Source organism: Camelus ferus, chromosome 14, assembly GCF_009834535.1.
Source record: "Camelus ferus isolate YT-003-E chromosome 14, BCGSAC_Cfer_1.0, whole genome shotgun sequence".
Classification (NCBI taxonomy): domain Eukaryota; kingdom Metazoa; phylum Chordata; class Mammalia; order Artiodactyla; family Camelidae; genus Camelus; species Camelus ferus.
The window spans coordinates 35,684,895-35,707,618 of record NC_045709.1 but is presented as its reverse complement, the minus strand read 5'-3'; the positions used below and the strand labels follow the sequence as shown (position 1 = coordinate 35,707,618).

At 39.3% G+C, this 22,724-nt stretch overlaps 1 protein-coding gene across 1 annotated transcript in view; it reads left to right on the top strand.

Annotated features, from left to right (window-relative positions):
* The first annotated feature begins 1,166 nt into the window (after window positions 1-1,166).
* Window positions 1,167-22,724, top strand: part of RAP2A (RAP2A, member of RAS oncogene family) — a 36,578-nt gene continuing 15,020 nt past the window's right edge. The window contains exon 1 of the mRNA XM_006195209.3: window positions 1,167-1,516. Within this exon, the coding sequence (XP_006195271.2) occupies window positions 1,203-1,516 (314 nt within the window). The 5' untranslated portion in view covers window positions 1,167-1,202. The remainder of the gene's footprint in view (window positions 1,517-22,724) is intronic.

Here is a 22,724-nt window from a genome sequence, read left to right as displayed (position 1 = left end):
GTACCATGGGGTCCAGAGACGCGGTCTGGTTGGCTGGAATGAGTCCCAGGTTCCTACTAGGTGTCCCAGCTTGCTGTTGCTATGAGGTGTCCTTAGGCCCTGTGGCTGCGACTCGGGGCTCCGCTCTCCCAGTTTTCCAAGCTCCCGCAGCTGGCAGGGCGTGGGAAGAGCGCGACTTCTGTCAGACTCTGAAGAAGGGCGGGGCTGGGGCAAGTGGGCGGGACCCTGGCTACGTCACCAGGCGTAGGCCCGGCTTCCGCGGCCTCTGGCCTTCGCTGTCACCTCTCCCTCAGTGTCTCGACGCTTAAAACAAAGCTTCATTTCGTTGTGTTTATGCTCGGCCGTAAACAAAGCTTCTTCCGGTTGTGTTTGTACACAATAAAACCAAAGCTCTTAGGAATGCTGACAGACCGGTGGTGTCTAGCAAGGCCCTAGTGCCAAGGCCTCCTTTTGGACCTTGCCAGTGTCTTCTTCTCACTCCCCGCCTCAGGCTAAAGTCTGGAGACTTCTCTGGTCCCTCCAACATCTTGAGTCCGCCAAATTCTGATCGTGCCATTCTCAGGTAGACGCCGTTCCCGTTGCAGGCGGAAGAACCGCGCAGGCTCAGTACGCAGTCCCCGGGGTTCGCCCGGGCTCGCGGGGCTGGGTGGCCCAGGTGGTTGTTTATCTAAGCGCGGGCCGAGGCTTCCGCGCGGCGCAGAGCCCCCCCGGGAGCGCGCGCGGCCAGTCGCCTAGGCGACGGGACAGCAGGGGCGGGGCTCCGCCGCCGGGCCCCGCCCCGGGCCGCCGGGCCCCGCCCCCGGCAGCTCTGCGGCTCGGGCTCGGGCGCGCGCTCGGGCGCCGGGGGAAGCGGCGGCGGCGGGCGGGGAGCTGGGCGTGGAGGCGCGAGGGGCGGGGCGGGCGGGCGGCACTGCGGGCCCGCGGTTCGGGCGGCTCCAGCAGCTCCGGCGGCTCCTTGGCTCCCGCTCCCTGCTAGTCCTCAGTGCCTGCCGGCGCCCGCGGGGCCGCATTGCTGCCCGGCTCGGCCCATGCCCAGGGCTGCTGCTCCCTCCGCCGGAGCCCGGGGGGCCGTGGCGGCAGTGAGGTGGGGGCGGCCGCGGGAGGCGGCGGAGCCGGCCGCCGGCGCAGGGTCCGGGGGCGCAGCGAGGCGGGCGTAGGTCTATGTCGCGGGCGGCGGCGGCGGCGGCTGCCGCGGAGGGACGATGCGCGAGTACAAAGTGGTGGTGCTGGGCTCGGGCGGGGTCGGCAAATCCGCCCTGACCGTGCAGTTCGTGACCGGCACCTTCATCGAGAAATACGACCCCACCATCGAGGACTTCTACCGCAAGGAGATCGAGGTGGACTCGTCGCCGTCGGTGCTGGAGATCCTGGACACGGCGGGTACAGAGCAGTTCGCGTCCATGCGGGACCTGTACATCAAGAACGGCCAAGGCTTCATCCTCGTCTACAGCCTCGTCAACCAGCAGAGCTTCCAGGACATCAAGCCCATGCGGGACCAGATCATCCGAGTGAAGCGGTGAGAGGGCCGGGGGCGCGGGCAGCGGGCTTCGCGGTGCGGCCGGCGGCCACTGTCCCGGGGCCAGAACTCCCTCCCGCGTGCTCTAGGGTGGCCGTGGGCAGCAGGAGCTGTCTAGGGAGATGGCTTTGGGGTCTTACGCCTTATCACCAATTTTTTCCCGGCATCATGCTCCTCATCGTCTTGAATCTCAAATTTGAGTGCTTTGTTTCACAACTCAAATTTGGCATCCCGTGAACCCACAGCACAGCTCTTTGTCTCTTGGATATTTTTAGTAGTGCTTGTGCAGAACCTCAAAGGAAACAAAGTTTAAAACTTGCAGGGGGGAGAGGGGCGGGTAGGTTTCTGCTGGGAAGAGGGCAGCTGTGCAAGTATAGTGGAGTCGTCTTCAGATTGAAGAACAACAGCAAAAATCTACCTTTGTAATGTTTGACAGCAAAAATTGCTCACACATATATGGTAAAAATGTCAGGTCCAAAGGAAAGAGATCTTTCTCATTTCATAGATGATTGAATGGTGCCAAAGTGTTTTACAAAAATGAGCTCTCCAATTAAGATGAAACTTTAAAGACAGATTATAAATTATTTGAAGACACAGCTCAGTGGGATTGAGAGAGTATTAGTATATAGAAGCACAAATATACCATTCACATTAAAGAATACGGCTTAACTTTTTTTTTTTTTAATTTACCCACCTTATCCCCTCAAAAAAAGAAAAGAAAAAAGGAGGGATAAAAGACATTCCTGGAAATAAAACAAGTTTCTTCAGAGGTGCGACTCAAGTATTAGCTAATTTAAAGTTAATGCAAATGAACTCTTTCCTAATAGGAACTCTTTTTTTCTGAAGTGTGCATTTTGAAAATACGGCTGGTAGCTTAAATAGCTTATGATATTTGTCTTCTCTTACGTTGACTGAGTGTATTTTTTCCCTGTAATTTCAAGCATCAAAAGTGAAATATCTCAGTTCAGAGTTTCAGCGGATTTTTCTAATTACGATTGAATTACACGTTACTGTTTTGTCTGATTATTATTAGTTAATAATTACTAATAATTTTGATTTAGCATAATTTTGTTTTTCTTATCCAGTTCTACGTATAGCCCTAAATTTGTAGACATTTGCTGAAAACTAGTTGTAAGTGTAGTATAGACGTAATCTCATTTTTAGTCAGTTTGAGTCTACTCATTTTGAAAGAGCAAATACCAAGTCATGTGTACTGAGAGGTTGCTCAAAAGTTTGTTACAAGAGGCAGATTTTTAATGCCACATATGAGATCAAAGAGGAGACCCTCTCCCCAAACCCCCCTTTAACTCATTTAATATGCACTTTAACATCTAAACTGAAATTTTGTATGTTACTTATTATGTTGAATTTCAAACTGGAAAAAAGTGAGTATTTTCATGGCCTCTGATGCTGCTCTAAAATCCGTGAATCTGATAGCTTTTTACTTTTTCAGTCTCAATTTTTTTTAAAGTTAATTGCTGTAGTTAGCATAATAACACTTTTGATGTTAAACTTATTAAGTATATGACATTTAAGAGGCTGCATTTTAGTGATCCAAATCTTTAATCCCCCCCCATACTACTTAAAAAAAAAACAACTATAGAACAGGGCAGTCTAATGCATTGTCACGTGACAATTTTAGGCCACATACATACATCAAATTATAAAGTAAATGTCCCAACTGCTCCACCCTTCATATTTAAATACATACAGATAATGCATACATTCATAAGACCACATGCCCAGGCAAACTTCTTGATACAAGTCTAGGGGACAGAATATGGCAAAATGTCATTGGATAGTATAGTTCACATGATTTTGTTGTAGTTTCTTATGCTTGGTAGGGATTACTAAAAGTAAGTTAGTCTAAACTTATTGTACTGGAACAATTTATCTGTTTACACCATGACCCAGTAAGGAAAAAAAAAGCAAAATTCTACTGGCCCAGTTGTCATTTTACTTACTAGTCCCAGTTCCTGGTGTAAAAAGCTGAAAAGATCAGCTGAAATAGAGTTCATAAACTCTTTTCGCTAGAATTCATCCGTTGTGTCCATAAGAACCACTTGGGCCCTTCTGTGTCCAGATATTTTAAACCTCGCCCAGACCGCATCATCTGGCCTCCCAGCCTATAGCATATTATAAACAACTGAACATTGAAAGAAAGGATCTGTGTATATTATATATATTACATTATAGTATATGTTATACTAAAGCAGGTATTCAATATTTTGGTTCTTTAAATTCTCCCAAAGAGAGTAACACATGATACTCAGATACGTGAATTTTCTACTCTTTTTGAGAATCAATTTTTAAATTAATCAGTTGCTATGGGAGGTATTCAGTAGTTGTTCCCTCCCCTCTGCCAGCTAGCTGCTTTACATATTATAGACAACATAGTTTTGGGGATACTTAATATTACCATAATGCAAATGACATAAGTGAAGTGCAGAGAGGTTTGGTATTTTGCCCAAAACTAGTCATTGTTGGAGAGGAGACTTAAACCAGGATCTCCATGAATCCATGTACTCCTCTTTTCTTCCATACCAGGCTGCCTTTGAACTTGGTGTTTACTGGCAAATTCAATAATCCAGCCTTTGGTCTAGGGCAGTGCCAATCAATAGCAATACAGTGTGGGCCACTTGTGTAATTTTTAAGTTTCTGGTAGCCAATTTTTTAAAAATGTAAAGCAAATAATATTAATTTTAATAATACATTTTGTTTAACCTACTGTATCTAAAATCTTGTCACTTCAACATGTAATCAGTCTTCAAAAATTGAGGTATTTTGCTTTCTTTTTCAAACTAAATTTTCAAAATCCGGTGTACAGTTTATACCTGCAGCACATCTCAGTTCAGGCTAGCCGTATTTCAAGCGTTCAGCAGCCGCATGTGACTGCAGACTGCCATATTGGACAGTGCAGGTCTAAGGTGTATATATTTTGGAGAAATGCTTGCTTTTCTAAGCTTCATCTTCCTTCTCTGTGAAATAGAGTATAACATGAGCCTCTTAAAGTCTTTATTAGGATTAAATGAGGTAATATATTTTAAGGTACCCAACACAATACCTTAAACACAAAAATTACTCCAAAATCCCAGCAGTTCTAACTTTGTCACCTTATCTGCTTTAAATTTTATCCTTGATCTAAATATAATTTCAGAGGAAATATGCAGTTACATTTTGAAGTTCATTCCTCAGTGTAGATAAGATAGTACTAGAAAGAGCAATAGTGATTAAAGCAATTCTTGGAAAAATGTTGTTGGTATTCTTTTAAAATATCTTATCTTTTAAGGATGTTATGGGAAAGGATGAGGACGGGAGAATAAACATGTAAGTATAGCTACCAGTGCACAGCCAAATAGTGAAATGGAGCTTTTCTTTGGATTGGTTTTGTATGGAATATTTTGCTTATAAGAAGTGTAAAATAGGCCCATATTCCCTTGTGTGTCTTTAGGTTCATAGACATTCATTTACAGGTTACCGCCCACTGTCTGAAAGTGGAGCATCCCTTTGAAACCTTTCCTAAGCCAAAATGGTATAAAGCGAAGACGCATTTACCTTAGGACACATCTTGCTTATGGAGGTGCAAAAAAAATCTAGGTAAGATGCGCACAGACAAGAGTTCAAAGCCATGGCGGCTTGATGCTGAGATGCTGAATGTGGTTGCTGGGGAAGGAGCTTGGAGGTACCACTCTGGCTGCTTGGGGTGTGTGCTACCTCTCAGCTGCTTTCTCCAAACTGTACGCTATTCTCATTTTTCACCTTTTTTTCCATGAAAGTGGGAATCTTTTTCTGATTTCTTTCGGTTATCGAAAATAGGTACTAATAGGTCTTTTGTAAAAGCAAAGCGGTGTAAAGCAACTTTGGAAAAGCGCCGGATACCTGTACGTACACAGCCGCCTGCCCAAGCCAAGGGGGCTAACTAAAATGGTGGTTTTTATCAAGTTAGATGCTTTCTTTTTTTTAACTTGGCTTTGGATGAGATCAGACACACAGGGATATAGAAAAGATTTCAATTGAAATAAAAGTCAAGTTGTGTCTAATTTCACAGTTGCTTCTCCCATTCTTCTCAGGGTAGGCTGTGGTCCTGACTTCAGGTATCTTGGAATATGCTATCTGAGAACTCTTGTTCTTAGGGTAAAGCCCTGAAATCTTGAGCCTGCGCTTCCCAGGCCCAGCATGCTTTTACCCCGCTGCCTCTGCAGCTTCACTCTGGCATCCTTCCTCGTCCCTTCCATTCCAGCGCCCAGACCTTCTTTTAGTTCCACGAGAGTGCCTATCTCTTGGCTCTCCTTTTACGAGTAGAAATCACCAATGTTTTGCAGAGTTAATGCCTACTCTCTGGCCCTGCTTAAAAGATTTCCTCCTCAGGGAAGCCTTCCTCATCTTCCCAAACTGACTTGACTCCTAACCCGTCTTCCCACACTGTCCTAACGCCATGCCTCATCCCTTCCTCAGCCACTCACATTTCAGACATCGGTGGCACCCTGTGCTTCCCTCTTGTAGCTCTCATCACAGTTGAATTATTTGTGTGATAATTTAAGTGCAGTCAGTCTCATCCCATGTAGCTAGCACAGCTCCTGGCCCATAGGAAACAAGAAAAATGTGTTGAAAAAAATTAGTGTTTAGAGAGAGAAGTAGTTTAGCATCCTCTGGCCTCAGTTTCCCCAAGCATTAATTGTATAGGTGGAGGAGGTGATTCTTTAAAGCCCATTTTGCAGCTGGAGCAGATGATCTCGCTTCCGCTCTACCATTCTGTGAGAGTACTTCTGTCTACTCGGGGCAACCAGGGAAGAGGTGAAGTTTAATAAGAATTTTAAAGTATCAGGAGCATGGTATCTTCCAGATGGAGGACATGGCCTGGGAAATGCATAGGGTCTATTTTTTGGCTAAACCAGGAATTCAAATGAGGAGATAAGGCTGACATCTGTAAAGCTAAATTACTGAACATTAAAGACTTTGGACTTGTTCTTGCAGTCAAGGACCATGATCAGAATTGTTAGAGAAATAGTACCATGGTGGTGATATGATAGACGGCTTGATGGTAATAGACCAGCATCAGGAGGAAGAGTGGTAAAATATTGTCATAATCTTATTTCTATATGAAGTATAAAGATTCTGAATTAGCATGGTGTCTGTACGAACAGAAAGGAAAGAATGGATACAAATAATGTTATAAAGAATGAATTAATCAAACTTAGTGGGAGAGGGAGAGGGAAAGGTCAAAAGTAACCTTGACGTTTTGAACATGAGCAAATAGGATTAGGGAGGAATAGCTGGGGGAGATTATTTCGGCTTTGGAGATGGTAATCATCCTGATAGATGCACCTAATAAGCAATCAGAATATTGGAATAAAGCCTGAAAGGTGGTTTGTGTATGAATATAAAGACTCAGGATCATCTGTATAATTCAGATTTGGAGAGTAGATGAAATCTGCTGGGTAGGGTATAGAGAGAGAGGAATGAATGGATTTGGCCAGGAATAGAAATTAGAAATGAATAGGCAAGGATAGAACTTGAGAGTTGTAAGATGTGTGGAGGAGACTTCACACATTACAATAAGCTGGAAGGCGTTTTCAGAATGGGAAAAAGAATGGGAAAACGGGTGGTTGGTTTGCACTACCCAAAGTGAGTAAGGTACTTTTTTTTTTTTTTTTAACTATTATTATTAGCATTTCTGTATCATTTGAGTGTTCCCTTTTCAGTGACCTGGCTGATTGTGTGCACTTTTCCCCCACACTACACGTTGCCACAAAAGCCTACTCTAAGGTAGAGAGGTCGGTTGCCAATTGCTAACCCAGCAGATTGGCGCTGTGGAGCTGAAACCAGGAAATACATCAAATGATGTTTGTCCCAATAGGTGATTTCTAGAATCCGCCACCAATTCCTTCGTCCACAAACACCTCCTTCCCCAGTTTGGTACCTCCAAAAACCAAAACTGTAATTGAAAGCTCCTCCAAGGTACAGAACCTAGTAGCTATGAGTCACTTTTTATAGCCCAGAGTTTTTTCCTGAAAGGGAAACTTGGTTTTGCTGCATTGTAAAGTTAGAACTTTACAATATAGTAGTTTCATCCCATCCCAGGATGAGAATTTTTAAGTTCACTTTGTAGATGGAGTATATGATCTCCCTCCAGCTCTACGTTCCAAGAATACTTCCATTTGGTTAGCGCAGTAAGGGAAAAGGTAGTTTAATATGAACTGTAAGGAATCAGCAGCATGTGAGCGGCAAATCTTACCTAGTTTAGATTGTGTGATAATTGTATCAATAAAATCTGTAGCCAGGGGAATCCCTATCGTGTCTTTAAAAAGGGGGAGGGGCCAAGAATAATTTAAATAACCAGCGAACCATTCCACTGCACCCAGACAAAAGATATCAGCTGTCCCTGAACACTGATAACTCTTCTGACAAATGGAACAAATGGTTGATTTGAAAGGTGATGTGAGTGACCACTGAGTGAGAAATACTCAGGCCCCAGGCAAATGAATGACATTGATGTTCTAACTCTCCTTTAGCAAAAAGTCAGGAAATTAATTAACTAATAGAAAAACGTTAAGGAAGAGGAACTAATAAAACGTCTCTGAATGACACAACCAACAGGAAGAACCAACAAAGTTGGAGTCTTTATTTGTCCAAGTTTTCCAGTTGCAGTACATTTGAGTGGTTTAATTCTGTATGCCATCTTTTTGGAAATTCTGCATAACACATTAAAATGCGTATGTTATACATCTTTCTAAGCAGTGATCTTCACATAAAACTATACACATCATACTTAAGGGATTTTTTTTTAAGGATAATTTTTACTTTACACAATTTCTTTCTTAGCCATTGTCTTCAGAACCTAAACCCCTGAGGAGGTGTCAGTCGGGGGACAGGAGGAAAGTGTAATTCCCATTCCAGGGTTTGCTCTGCCTCTGTTTTGACTTCTTCCTGTTAACCTGTTTCCCACCATCTGTTCTTACCTACTGTGTTCTCACATACTTGTATTTTTCTGTCCTGTGATATAAAAAGTTGTAAGTACTCTACACTTTGGGGGAAAAATATTTAAGTTATGAATATAAGTAGACTTTAACACAAGATAAAACTGATGGAGACAGAATAGTTACAAAAGTAAAAATGTACAGATGGTATTTCTGTAGGAAATGTATCATGAAACGTTAGTGGTGGGCAGAAACATGCTGGATTTATATTTGCCTACTTATTTGTTACTTTGACAGCTGTGGTTCATTATATTAAAAATTATTCTCAGCTGGACAAGGAAAAATTAAAGTTTCTTGAACACATCTTTATGCTTTACCAGTTCAACCTGAGCCTTTTCAATACCATGATAGCAATAATGTCAATTTGGTGATTTTAGACGTCTGCATTTCAGCAGTGTATATAAGTAAAATATAAATATATTGGTAAAATTTAAGTTATCAAAATATGTAAAAATAGCATAGTTTCTAGTTACTAAGATTTTGACATGATATATACTCAATACTGTTTAAATTATACTTCTAAAAGATTGAAACCTCCTTGAAAGTATTGGACCTCATTCAGCTATTTGACCTTTTATTCTTGTAAGAAAACTCTAAAAGCAAACACCTTTTCCTAAAAAAAATTTTTTTTAATTAAAAGTTGTCTTTGAAAAAAGCCATCTATATTAGCCTGATTTTTAATAAATTTCAGTTTAAATTAAAGATCGCTGCTATGAAATAAGATTTTTTTAAGCCTGTGAGTCAGAATGAGGTTATTGGGTATCTGAATCAAATGTCAGCAGCATATTATATTGAAGGCATTGTTTGGAAAGTCTGGGAATGAAGCAACGTTGGAATTCTTTGGAATTTGACGCATTTCATTACTTAATGTTAGAAATGTACTTATCACACATTGCTAAAAACTCTATCTGAATAAGCTCTTTAAAATAGATTACAGCATATGAATAAAGTACACTTGTAAATTATACGTTCTCTTTGCTCAAAATACTGAAATGTATTCACCGGCAGAATTGGATAGATTGTTGGTTTTATTTTGTTTTTTGTTTTCTTAATGTGCTTAAGATTTGAAAACATACCAAACTGATGTTTTATGGAGAAATACAGTGATTATTTTTGTGGGTTTTTAAAGCTTATTTTTATTGAGGTACAATTGACATATAACATTGTATTAGTTTTAGGGTTCTTTCACTTAGTAAAATTATACAAGACAAACATTGTAAACCTTTACTTAAAACATTTGAGTTATTTCTCATAAAACGTAATGATTTAACACAAGAATATATTACAAAATGATCACCATGTTAAGTTTGGTTAATGTCCGTCACCACAGATAGTTTTTTTGTGTGATGACAGCTTTTGTGATTTATTCTGTTAGCAACTTTCAAATATACAAAACAGTATTAACTCTAGTCACCATGCTGTACATTACATCCACAGGGCTTAAATGTATCATTTATTTTATAACTGGAAGTTTGCACCTTTTGACCACCATCACCCATTTCAACCCCGCCCCCCATCTGTCCTCTTTATCTGTGAGTTCAGTTTCATGCTTTTGTTTTTGTTTTTTTTTAATGATTCCACATATAAGTGAAATTATACAGTATTTGTCTTTTTCTGTTTTATATCACTTAAGCATAGTGCCCTTAAAGTCCATCCATATTGTCTAAAATGGCAAAATTTCCTTCATTTTAATGATTTAATAATATTCTGTTGTATACATATACCATATTTTCTTTATCAGTTCATCCATCAATGGATACCTAGGTTGTTTCCGTGTCTTAACTTTTGTAAATAATGCTGCAGTGAACTTGAGGATTGCAGACATCGCTTTGAGAGTGTGATTTTGTTTTCTTTGGATAAATACCCAGAAGTGGAATTGCTAGATCAGTTCTCTTTTTAATTTTTTGAAGACCCTCCATACTGTTTTCCACAGTGTCTGCAGCAATTTACATTCCTACCCACAGTGCACAGGAATTTTCTTTTCTCCCCATTCTTGCCAACACTTGTTATTTTTTGTCTTTTTGACAATAGTTATTCTAACAGGTGATAACTCATTGTGATTTTGATATGCATTTCCCTGATAATTAGCAACGTTGAGCACCTTTTCATGTCCTTGTTGGCCATCTATGTGTGTCTTCTTTGGAAAAAGGTCTGTTCAGATCTTCTGCCCATTCTTTAATTGGATTTTTTTCATTTGAGTTATATGAGTCCAAATATTTTCTTCCATTCTGTAGATTGCCTTTTCATCTGGTTGATGGTTTCCTTTGCTATGCAGAAGCTTTTTAGTTTTCATGTAGTCCCACTTGTTTATGTTTGCTTTTGTTGCCTTTGCTTTTTGTGTCAAATCCGTAAAATCATTACTAAGACTGAGGTCAAGAAGCTTACACCCCTGTGTTTTTTCTTCTAGGAGTTTTATGGTTTCAGGTCTTATGTTCAAGTCTTTAAATCCACATTGAGTTGATTTTTGTGTGTGGTGTAAGATAGTGATCCATTTCCATTCTTTTGCATGTGGCTGTCCAGTTTTCCCAGTACCAGTTACTGAAGAGACTATCCTTTCCCCATTTTATATGCTTAGATCCTTTGTTGTAAATTAGTGGACCATGTATTTGTGGGCATATTTCTCTAGTCTGTTCTGTTGATCTGTGTGTCTCTTTTTATGTCAATACCATATTGTTTTGATTGCTATAACTTTGTAATCGTTTGAAATCAGGAATACGATGTCTCCAACTTGGTTCTTCTTTCTCAAGGTTGCTTTAGCTATTTGAGGTCTTTTGTGATTCCATACAAATTTTAGGATTATTTGTTGTTATATTTATGTGAAAAGTGCCATTGGAATGTTGACAGGGAGTACATTGAATCTGTAGATTGCTTTGGGTAGTATGGACATTTTAACAATATTCTTCTAGTCCATGAATATAGAACAGCCTTTGATTTATTTTTGTCTTCAGTTTCTTTCATTAGTGTCTTATCATTTTTGTTTTTTAATTGTTATTGTCTATCAGAAAACAAAATATTAAAAAAATAACATCTCTCTGTCTACTTCTTTGTATTGACTCAGCAGTGGCTTTTACATTTTCGTAGTCATGGCCCTCAGAAATACATTTACAGTGCACATACAGGCATCAATACATGTAACTGAAACCAGAATTTCACAAAGCAATAGTTACACTTGCTATGTTGCTTGTATTATATTTCTGTTTTATTCTTTTCTATCTTATTTCGCTGTTTTTAAGTGCTCCTCTTGATCTACTAAATTGATCTCATCACACACAATTTGAAAACTGCTATCCTGGAACAAATGTTTTACTCTAAGAAAAAGAAATGGAACGATCTCTTTCATAGTTTGAAACAACTTTTGTCTTCTCTTCCTGCCTTTCCATTTTCCAGTAATGCTATATAAATGCTCCAAAAGTGAAATGAATTTCCCACCATGAGTTAGTAAATGCTACCTCTGTTACAGAGAAAGATAACATTTAGTCAAGGAACAGAAAGATATATAAAGTGTATACTTTGAGGAAGCATCTATTACTGTTTATTATGCATATTATAAATATGAGGACATATTTCCCTTGTGATTTTGTTCATTCTGAGAGGGTGGGATAGCGCCTGCCTTGCGAAAGTTAGAACAGAGAAAGGGCTATTGTAGTAGGATTCCAACCAGAATGTGTGATAGGATTGTTCGTTACGACGGCAGCTTTCTGCGGAGGCTTGGGAAACTCATCTTTGTAAGAGGTTTGCTACATCTGTCCACGATGCTATTGATTCAGCTCTGCCTTTACGACAGTAAAAACAGATGAAGATAACCATAATTATAGTTATCTTAAAATCACTTAGTAAAATTACCCCAGAGAAGCATTGTAAACCTTTACTTAAAACATTTAGGAGTGTTGTTTCTCATGCTTTTCTGGAAGCAGCCCTTAAAAATTAATAATTCAGATGTGGAAATCCTACATAATGTTAATAATTCAGTGCATATGAGTATTTTCTTCTTTTCTAGATGTCTTTACAGCTTTCTGCAGATGAAACCTTTGAGTGCTTTTCTCTGTTTTGGGGTGGAAAATTTTGTTTTGTTCTTAATTCTAAATACATCCATCCTTAGGTTTCCAATGACTATAACAAATATTATGTATATTATCATTGCTCTAATTCAGTATTTTATTTTGTTGTGCATACTGATCTGATCTGATCTATGAAGCCCAGGCGTGTTAGTCCGGTTAAAGCTGAGCTTCAGCACTTACTAGTTATGTGATTAGGAGCAAATCGCCATTCTCCGCATCTTAACTTCCTCATCTGGAATATGGGTATAATACAATAACTAATGAGCTAATGAATGTAATGTGTTTCTTTACATAGTAACCCCAAAATATCAATAATAAAATTCACCAAAAATCATGAGACCCAAGCACTTCCTGACTTTATAAATCAGTATACTGCCATATGATTTTGTAAGACTTAGACTCAGTTGCCTTCCCGTATCTAGATAAATTGTATAGCTGACCTGGTATTGCCTGTCCATTTTTCCACTGCTTTCTCGTCGTGTTTGAAGTGCTTGTCCCATGTGTGTTACAGAGCTCAGCACAGACCCTGTGTGTGCTTGTGTCTCTCTGTCTTCTACCAGAGACTCTGTTGGCTGTAAATGGTGACAGTATATTTTTGTGACTCACTAAGAATTGATTTTTTTTAGTATATATTTAAAATATAAAAAATACTTTATAAAAAGTGATTAGGCATCTAAGTATTTGTTAAATAACACTTTGGTTTTTTAAAGAGTTTATAATGGTAATAGACCTTTTTATGAATACCAAAACTACACATGGGATGAAGATAATTTTACTAGTGTTTATGGTTAGTTTTATATATATATATATATATATATATATATATATATATATATATGCATGCACACATATATAGGTACATATGAGGGGGTGGAGGGAAGTGTGTTGACAGAGTTTTTTAATAAATTGATTCCGGAAGTTTTGTCTTTGTATAAATGTCATCACTGTCAACATCAGATACTATGATTTCAGTCACTTTATTTGCATAACATTGCCCTGGGTGTTATGCAAAAAAAGTACTAGATACCGTCTTGTCCTTCTGGTATACCAGAATGTACTGCAAATGAATATGTATTTGACTATGTTGAGTTTATTATATATGGAGAGAGAGAGACAGTACATTTTTTAAGACAGCTATTTTCTAAGTTTTAAAGTATCATTCCACCAAAAACACTGCTTTTATTAGGCCACCTCTTCTAAGGATTTGTTTTGTTTTGTTTTTTTTTTGGTGCAAATTTTTTTTTCCTTCCTATTTTATTGAGATGCACTGATACACAGTACTGTATAAGTTTAACATGCCACAGCATAATGATCTGACTTAGGTACATCGTGCAGTGAGTACCACAAGAATGTTTAGCGAATGTGCATCATCTCATACAGGTACAACATTAAAGAAATAGGGGGAAAAATTTTTCCTTGAGATGAGACTCTTAGGATTTACTCTCTTAACAACTTTCATGTATAACATACAGCAGTGTTAATTATATTTACCATGTCGTACATTACATCCCTAGTACTTATTTACTTATTTCCTTATAACTAGAAGTTTGTACGATTTGACTACCTTCATCCAATTCCTTCCCCCCCCCCCACCCTCCCACACCCCTGCCTCTGGTAACCACAGATCTGTTCTCTTTTCCTATGAGTTTGTTTGTGTTTGAAGTATAACTGGCCTACAACAGTACGTGAGTTCCTGGTGCACAGCATAGTGATTCGATATTTCTGTGCATTGCAAAGTGATCACCATGCTAAGTCTAGGTACCGTTTGTTACCATACAAAGGTATGACGTATTCTTGACTGTATTCCGCAGTACTACAGATGTACACTGTGTATTTCATACTTCTGAATCATTTATTTTGTAACTGGAATTTTGTACCTCTTAATCTCCCTCACCTATTTCTCTTATCTTTTAAAGATTTTTTGATGCATTCTAATTATAGAAGGTCAAAAATTTGTAAGACTAATGCCAACAATTGTATATTTACTTTGTTATATTTAATACCTTTTGATCCTCCCTGGAAATGAAATCTTACTTTCTATTTGTATTTGGTTATTGAATGGTTTGAGCAAAATTGTTATCTTAGAAAGAATTAAAAACGTAAACTGACTTATGGATAACAGAGAGAAGACAGAGTAGATTGGCCAGTACCCAGGGAAGATAGCTGGGAGACTAGCTAAAGATGCAAGTGTGTTATCAGGGACAGTTTAATATAGATACAGAAACAAAGAATAAGCTTTATCTTCATACCAGTTTTTTTTTAATCTTTGCATTTTATAAAACCGAAATATCCAAATATGATATACATCCAGCTATACTATCTGAAATATAATCCCCACCCCTCACCCATATGAGCCACATACACTCAGACTGTTTTCTTCTTCTGCTTTGTGAACCAACACTCCAAACAAACTTCAGCCATCTGTCCTCTGGTGTAGTGAGGGACTGCGTGCTCGTTGTCAGACAGGTGTAGACATACAGGAAAGCTAACTAGAAATCAAGACAATTTTTTTTTTATTTTAGAAGAGTGGGAGATGAGAAAAGACCTTGTCAATGATTAGTCAGTTTGTGCATAATACTAATGACACAAAACTTTTCTCAGTGGCCTTGTGTTAGGGAGTCGCCATGTTTGCATACATTCTGTGTTCTTGCTCTCAGATGGCCATTAACCATTGTCAGCATACTGCTCCCTTCAGAGAGGATGTGAACAGACTGTTCAGTGGTGGGACACCTCCCAGAGGTATATACCTTTGAAAAAGCTGCCCTTGATGACAGTGTTTATTCCTAAGGCTACGCTGAGCTCATCATCTGCTTCCCTGAGCTCATCATCTGCTTTTACTGAAAGAAATACTTGTACATTCAGGGAGGAAGGGACTACTGGGGGAAGGAGATTTGTTCTCTTGCTCTCATCAGCACAGCCTATTAAAATCACAAGTCCTGAAGGTTTCATAGGCCATACTGACTGGCTTCTGACACTCGCATATATATTTTCCTTGGAATAAGTGCCACTGCTTTGCTGTGTTTTCTTTTCTCCAAAGGTGACCGGCTATCTGTTTACCTAGGACCATTCAGGTTTATGCATGTTGCCCTGGCACGTTTATTTACAGGGCCCCTTTCCATCTCAGAAATGTGTCTTGGCAATAAACTATATGGTCCCTCTAGACTCTTACCTTAAATTCTCTGTTTTTAGAACCGTGACAATTTAAATTCCATTCCTACGTATATTTTGTGATAATCTAGTTCACATAAACAGGCTCTTTCTTTGACCTAGCCAACATCTTTTGTATTACATTTGTTAATTTGGGGCAGCAGGTCCTCATGAACTGGAAATTTTGTTCACTTTAAAAGATGACATCTTTTTTACCAAGCATGCTAGACTAAAGATGGCTGTGGATTGTTTGACACAACTCCCACTGAGAGGTGGGGGGCTGTTTCCCCTTCCCTGGGGCTGGCATGTGACTGCTTTGACCAAGAGAATATGGCGGACATGATGCTGAGCAAGTTTTGGGCCTGGTGTCTAAGAGGACTGAGCACCTTCCACCAGGGTCTTCAGGAGCCCTGAGCTGCCATGTGGGAAGTTAGCTACCCTCCTGGAGACACGTGAAAAGGTGCTGAGACTGCAAGAAGGGAGGAGGGAGCTACCCTTCCGGCCATGCCCATCAACATGCCAGGCTTGTGGTGAAACCGTCTGTGACTGTCCCCAGCCCAGGTCAGCCCAGCCCGGCCCCCCAGCCCTAGCCGAACACCACTGAGTGAGCCCAGTCGGCGCCATGTGGAGCAGAGCAGTCACCCAGCTGAGCTCCGCCCAAACTCCTGATTCACACCATCAGGAAGTACAGTCAAATGACTGTGTAAGCCATTCAAGTTTGGGGGTAGTTTTTTATGCAGCAGTAGTTATCTGGAACAATGAAATATTTTTAGATGAACATGTTGATACTTTAGAAATCATTTTGATAAAAGAGTACTATGGATCCTCTGGATTTCTCTGTGAAGATCTTTGAAGACTGTTTGTTGGGGATGAGTGAAAAGTGAATGAATGAATGTATTTTAACTCTTAAAAGGTGGCAGAATGATGCAGGCAGCTACTGTCTGCCCTGTCCTGTGTCATTTTACTGCTCCCACTGACGCATGACTAACTGCACTTTGAGGATCACATTTATTTTTATTAGTATATAACATATTAAAGTTTAGTTTCAGCAGAAAAATCTAAGTATATGTGTATACGCTTTGCAACTGCTTGTGATAATAGTCTTACTGCCCCCTCCCCCTTCACTCTGCCCCCAGTATATATTGTTATAAAAGTAGTTGGCATATGCCATCTAATTTAGGTTAACAAAAAAAAGCTTCTTCCGTGTTATTTATTTGGTCTACTTCAATTTTGATGTCTAGCACTTGGAACGAAGAAAGCATCCAGTCAATGTTTGTTGAATTAGGAATAAAGGTCCTTTCAGTGCATTACATTCTGGATTTTGACCATTTTCCTCCCAAGTATCTGGAGACCCCCTAATGCTGAAAATCAGTCTAAGCATTTCAGCATCTAATACAAGGCATGATAAAGAATAAAAAATAAAGCATTCTAGGTAGTGGACATTCAATGCTTTTTCAGCCTGGTGACCCTGGGTATGTTTGCATTGCTTCTGTGACATCCCACCATGGGCTACATGGGAAAACTGTAGGATTTAAAGATCGTCATTTCGTTCTTTTTTGTGTGGCCAAAAGTGTCAAGAATTGATTCCAGCACTGGAGATACAGCTCCATGTAAAACATTCATGTCCCTTGCCATCCTGAGGTCCCAGATGTAGCTTCAGAGGTAGCACAGCTGGTTTAAGGCAGAAATAGGACTTTATGTCAGGACTAATCCTCTTCAGAGTTTCGTTTGGTTTGGTTAGGACTTCAGAGTCACGGTGCCTATCTGGTGACTTGACTTAGCAGTGTTTGGAGCGAGAAGGTAAATAGAAAAAAGAAAGATACTTCTGGTTGGAGAAGACGGCGAACTGTCAGCTTCTGACATTAGAGGAAGTGGTATCTATCATGTTTTTCTCAAATCGTTCCCACAAGGACTAATGGTCTTTAGGGGAGAAGGTTAAATTTGGCTGTCCTGCCAGGAAGTGGAAGCCAGAGGTAGTAAATAAGATACTATGTAACAGCTTTTGTACATTTTTACGAATATACCACCACAATTAAAATTCTAGAACTGACTTACTAACAGATGGTTTGAGAGAACTTAGAAAAGAGTAATTTGCATTTTTGTAGTATTTTACAGTATTCATAATGCTTCAATGGATAATTCATGTAAACTGCTTAGCTCAGTGTCTGGCACCTACTGAGCCCTCTCCAGATGCCAGCCAGTATTAGTAAAGTCATCACCGTCGTCTTCCGTAACAGCACCTAAGGAGCGGTCATACTGCTTTTTCACAAAGAAGGAGCCTGAGGCTCATAGAGGTCATGTGACACACCCAAGGGAGCAGAGCTGGGACTTCTACCCAAATCCGGACCCCATTCTCGCCCCGTGTCTTGCACTCACTCCGTCATGATATTAGCCAAATTGTGGTTGACCTTGACTGTTCACCTAGCGATAACCTTTATCTAGTCATTGCGGAGCCACGATTTACTTTTTGAAGTAGTGGTTTAGGGAGATGGGGAGAGGAGCTTGCGGTGTTTTAAGATGACCATTGTGGAAGCGGCATATAGAATAGAATAAAGGGGTAACAGGTTGGAGGGGGACCAGTTAAGAGCCTCTTGCATTGCTGAGGTGTGAGTTATTTTGGAAATGAAAGGGGTTTTGTGGCGGGAATGAAAATGCAGGGACAGATTTTCTCACATCCAGTAATTCTCACCCTGCCGGTCCTTGTAATCACTGCTGCTCTAGACCTGTTGTTACAGCCTCTCATCCCAAACTGATGACTTTAGAGACTGTTGAAGACTTCTGCTAACCACCCCCTCTCCCCTGCTCCCACAGTGACTTCTTTTAACTGTTTCTAACTCTTTGCTTTCAGTGTTGGCTTGAATCCTGTCAGAATATCTGTAGCTCATATTGGCTGCTGTTGGGCACCAGGATCTCTGTCAGTGTTGATAGCTTCCAGCTCCTTTCTTCACTGTGCACTTGTTCTGTTTTGCCTTTGCCATCTGTCACCTGTTACTTCTCCCAGTTCAAATGAAAAAACCTTTTTAATAGGCATCACCCATCAAACTTATGCCAGTGGACCCAACCAGTTACAGCATGTCATGTATAATTGATGTGCTCTTTCCCTGAGCTGTTTATTGCTGGAGAGAAGAAAAGCTAATTCTGCTGGTCCGATGGCCTGAGCTTTCTGGAGATCCTGTGTGTGTGTGTGTGGTTGTGTGTGTGTGTGTAAGTTTTATTTGGCGCTGTTTGTATTTAATGATTTGGAGATGAGAAATATTTTAAGATCTTACTACAGAAGTAGAAAAAAATCTCCAAGGATGAATACTCTTCTGTTCATAATTTGAAACTTTGAAAAAAGTCTGCACTCTTCATAGCTTTGGTGCATCTTTAAGTCTTCTTCAGTCAGAGGTAATTTTTTTAAAAGTATTTGTAATTGAACTTTAACTGTGTACCAGATAGATGTGAATTTTCATTCATCAACGTTTTTGCCTAGAATTCTGCAGTGAAGGGGTGCTGAGAAGATGTCCTATAATTCAGTATAAATTTAGATGACAGTTCAAGTAACTTACATATTCGTGAGCAATTGACTCAGTTTAATCTTTTCAGGTACAATCTTTGGACCTGTTTTTAAGGCAGAGGTTTTAGATTTCAACCCTCACCAAGATAAAATGCATGTTTTATGTTTAAACACTTTCTTCCCTTGGATAGATGAAAGCTGTGTGTTCTTTGTATATGTGTCTAAGCTTGAATTTTCCTGCTATTTAAATTATGTAAGAAGATCCATACTTTGGCATTGTTTGGTGTCTGAATATACATCAGAATGTACATTGAAATTTAGCCTCACATTAAAATATTCAGTGTGGACTAGCAACTGTTTTCCTCTGCCTTATTTTGGATATTTTGGATATTGTGCTTTAAAAAAAAAAAAAAAAAAGATAAGAGAATCAACTGGTTTATTCCGGTATTTTTGCATTTAGTTCTAAATGCCAGGCTTTCAGGCTTCTAGTTGCAAACACTTCCTCACGTATAACATATTACTGGGGTGGATAATCTTCCTTTCTAATAAGTAAAAAACCGGATTGAATATAGTAATCATTGTGTTTTCTGTTTCTAAGATGGATATTGAAGTCCTGCAGCATACTGTGGCATCTCGAGATGCCCAGAAAGAATTGTGGTCAGATTGATGCAATTTATAGATCTGATAGTAAAGAAGATGTTCAGAATTATTGTCGTTTTTATTTCCCAAAACATCTACTTTAGTATGTATTCCTCATGCTTTTGGTCTTTGGCCAGTTTTAAATATAAATTAGAAAGCATAGGACTTGGACAGAAATTTAAAATGGGTTAGTGGTATTCAGCCAAGTAATAAACTAACTGATGGACTTGACTTAATCATGCACTTGATGTGACTTTCACTCCATAACCAACATGCATGCTCATTTAGTATGTCTTGAAGTTTTTTTTTTTTTTACTATTCCTGTTTCAGTGAGCAAATCATTTAGATGATTATCTTACTTACTGATTTTTTTTCTGTTTCAGTATATTTCTTTATTGAGGTATAACTTTTATGGAGTAGAGTGGACGAATCTTAGGTAGATGCGTACTCCCTGTAGCCAAGTCCCAGATGCAGATGTAGGACAGACATTTCACACGACGCAGCCGGATCCCTTGTGTTTCATCCCTCTCACTTCCGTGCTCACAGACCAACACGGAGTAGTTTTGTGTGTTATTAAGCTTTTGTCATTCAGCATCTCTTTGTGAGGTTCACCCATGTTGCTTGTGGCAGTTGCTGATTCTTCACTGAGGTAGAGTAGTCCCCTTGTATGGATGTACCCTGATTTCATGATTTATTCTGTTGATGGGCATTTGGGTAGTTTCTAGATGGGGGCTATCATGAATATCACTACTGCAAACATTCTAGTACGTCTTTTGCTGCATGTATGTACATTGTCTCCTGGTGTATACCTGGGAGTAAAATTACTGGGTTGTAAATGCGTATGTTCGCCATCAGTAAAAACAGCTGATCCTTGAACAGAGTGGATTTGAACTGTGCAGGTCCATTTATTTGCAGACAGTTTTCAGTAGTAAATACTGTAGTGCCGCACTGCACATGGTTAGTATTGAGTCCTTTGATTTGGAGAAACCGTGGATATGGAGGGCCAGCTGTGATCATGTGCGGATTAATCCCCGAGTTGTTCAGGGTCAAGCTGTACCGCCATCTGATTTTCCAAAGTAGTTGTACCGCTTACTCTGCCCCAAGAAGAGTTTCAGTTGTTCCACATCCTGGTCAACATTTGTTATTGTCAGTCTTTTTCAATTTTAGCTAATCTGATAAAATTTTAGCAGTACTTCATTTTGACTTTAGTTTTTGTCTCCCTGGTATATAACCATGAACACGTTTTCATATGCTTCATGACTATTTGCTTATCTTTTTTTAGAAAATACCTACTCCAGTGTTTTGTCCACCTAAACAGTATATGTCCTTTTCTTACATTTTGTAGAAATTCTTTATATATTTTGGTTAGAAATCCTTTGTCCGGTACGTGCATTACAGATACCTCTTCCCAATTTTTGCCTCCCTTTTCACTTGATTAACAGTTTCTTCTGATTAGCATAAATTCTTAATTTTAATGAAGTCAGTTTGTTAATCTTTCTTTGGCTAGTTCTCTTTTGTGTCCTAATTAATACATCTTTTTCCACTCCAAGGTTATGAAGATTCATCCTCCATATTTATTTCTAGAAGGTTTATTATCTGACTTTCATTCTGTGATTCAGCTCTAATTTGTAAGAGTGATATTAGATTGCGGAGCAGGTGGTTTAAGGGTTTTTTATTTCCCACTTATGGTCATCCAGTTGACCTAGTGCTATTTATTGAAAAGACCATCTCCCCCAGTGAATTGTAGATGTACCTTAGTCGTAAATCAGGCAAATCTGTATGTATGGATCTGTTTCTAGGCCCTCTATTTTGTTCCATTTTTCTATTTCTCCTTATGTCTAAGCCACACTATGTTAATTATTATAACTTTATACTAATTTTTGATATCTGGTATCTAATACTCAAGTTTTGTTTTTGTTCTTCAGATTTGCTTTGGCTGGTCTAGCTGTTTTGCTTTCCTAAGAGTTTTGATATTTCTAAAGATCATCTGTCAGTTACCCTCACCCCACAGACACATACACAAACAGTTCCCAAAAAAGCTGCTGTCATTTTGATTGGGATTGCATGGAATAGGTAAATCTATTTGTGGAGAATTGATGTGTCAATGTTGAAATCTTCCTATCAGTGAATAGTATATTCTTCCATTTATTTAGGTCGTCTTTAATTTTCCTAAACATTATTTTGTAATTTTCATTGTAAAGGTCTTTTACATCTTTGATTAGATTTATTTCTCATATTTGGTAGTTCGGTGGAGGAAGGATAGCCTTTTCAATAAAAAGCTGGAGCAATTAGGTATGCTTAATAAACTAAACCTCATATCTTAACAAAAACTGACTTAAAATGGATCATGACATAAGCATACAATGCAAAACTGTAAAACTTTCAGAGAAAATCTTCATGATTTAGGGCTAGACAAAGAGTTCTTACACTTGGCACTGAAAGCATGCGCATAGAATAACAATTGATAGATCGGCTATTTAAATGAGCAACTTCATATGAGGTGAATCGTGACAGTTTGTTCTTTTCAAGGAATTACTTGAGTCGCCTTCAGTTGCTTTAGGACAAATTGAGTACCATTCACCTTTTCCCTAGATGAAGACAGATCAGTGACTGCTTTTACCAGTTCACTCTCCTCTTCCCTTCTGCCCCACCCCCTGAAGTACTAGAATTTTCCAGACTTAATTTTTTTAAATGGAAAGCTTGGCCTGAGGAGTACATAATGCTGAAGAGGCCAAATAGAGAAATTTAATACAATGGTTACTTTTTCCTTCTTTGGAGGGCCTAAGAAGGGGACAGTATTGGAGTTATTATTTATTTATACTGTCCCTCCCATCAGAAAGTGCTCGAGGCTTTTTACTGATTGATGTCATATTTTTCTAAGACTTTTAAAG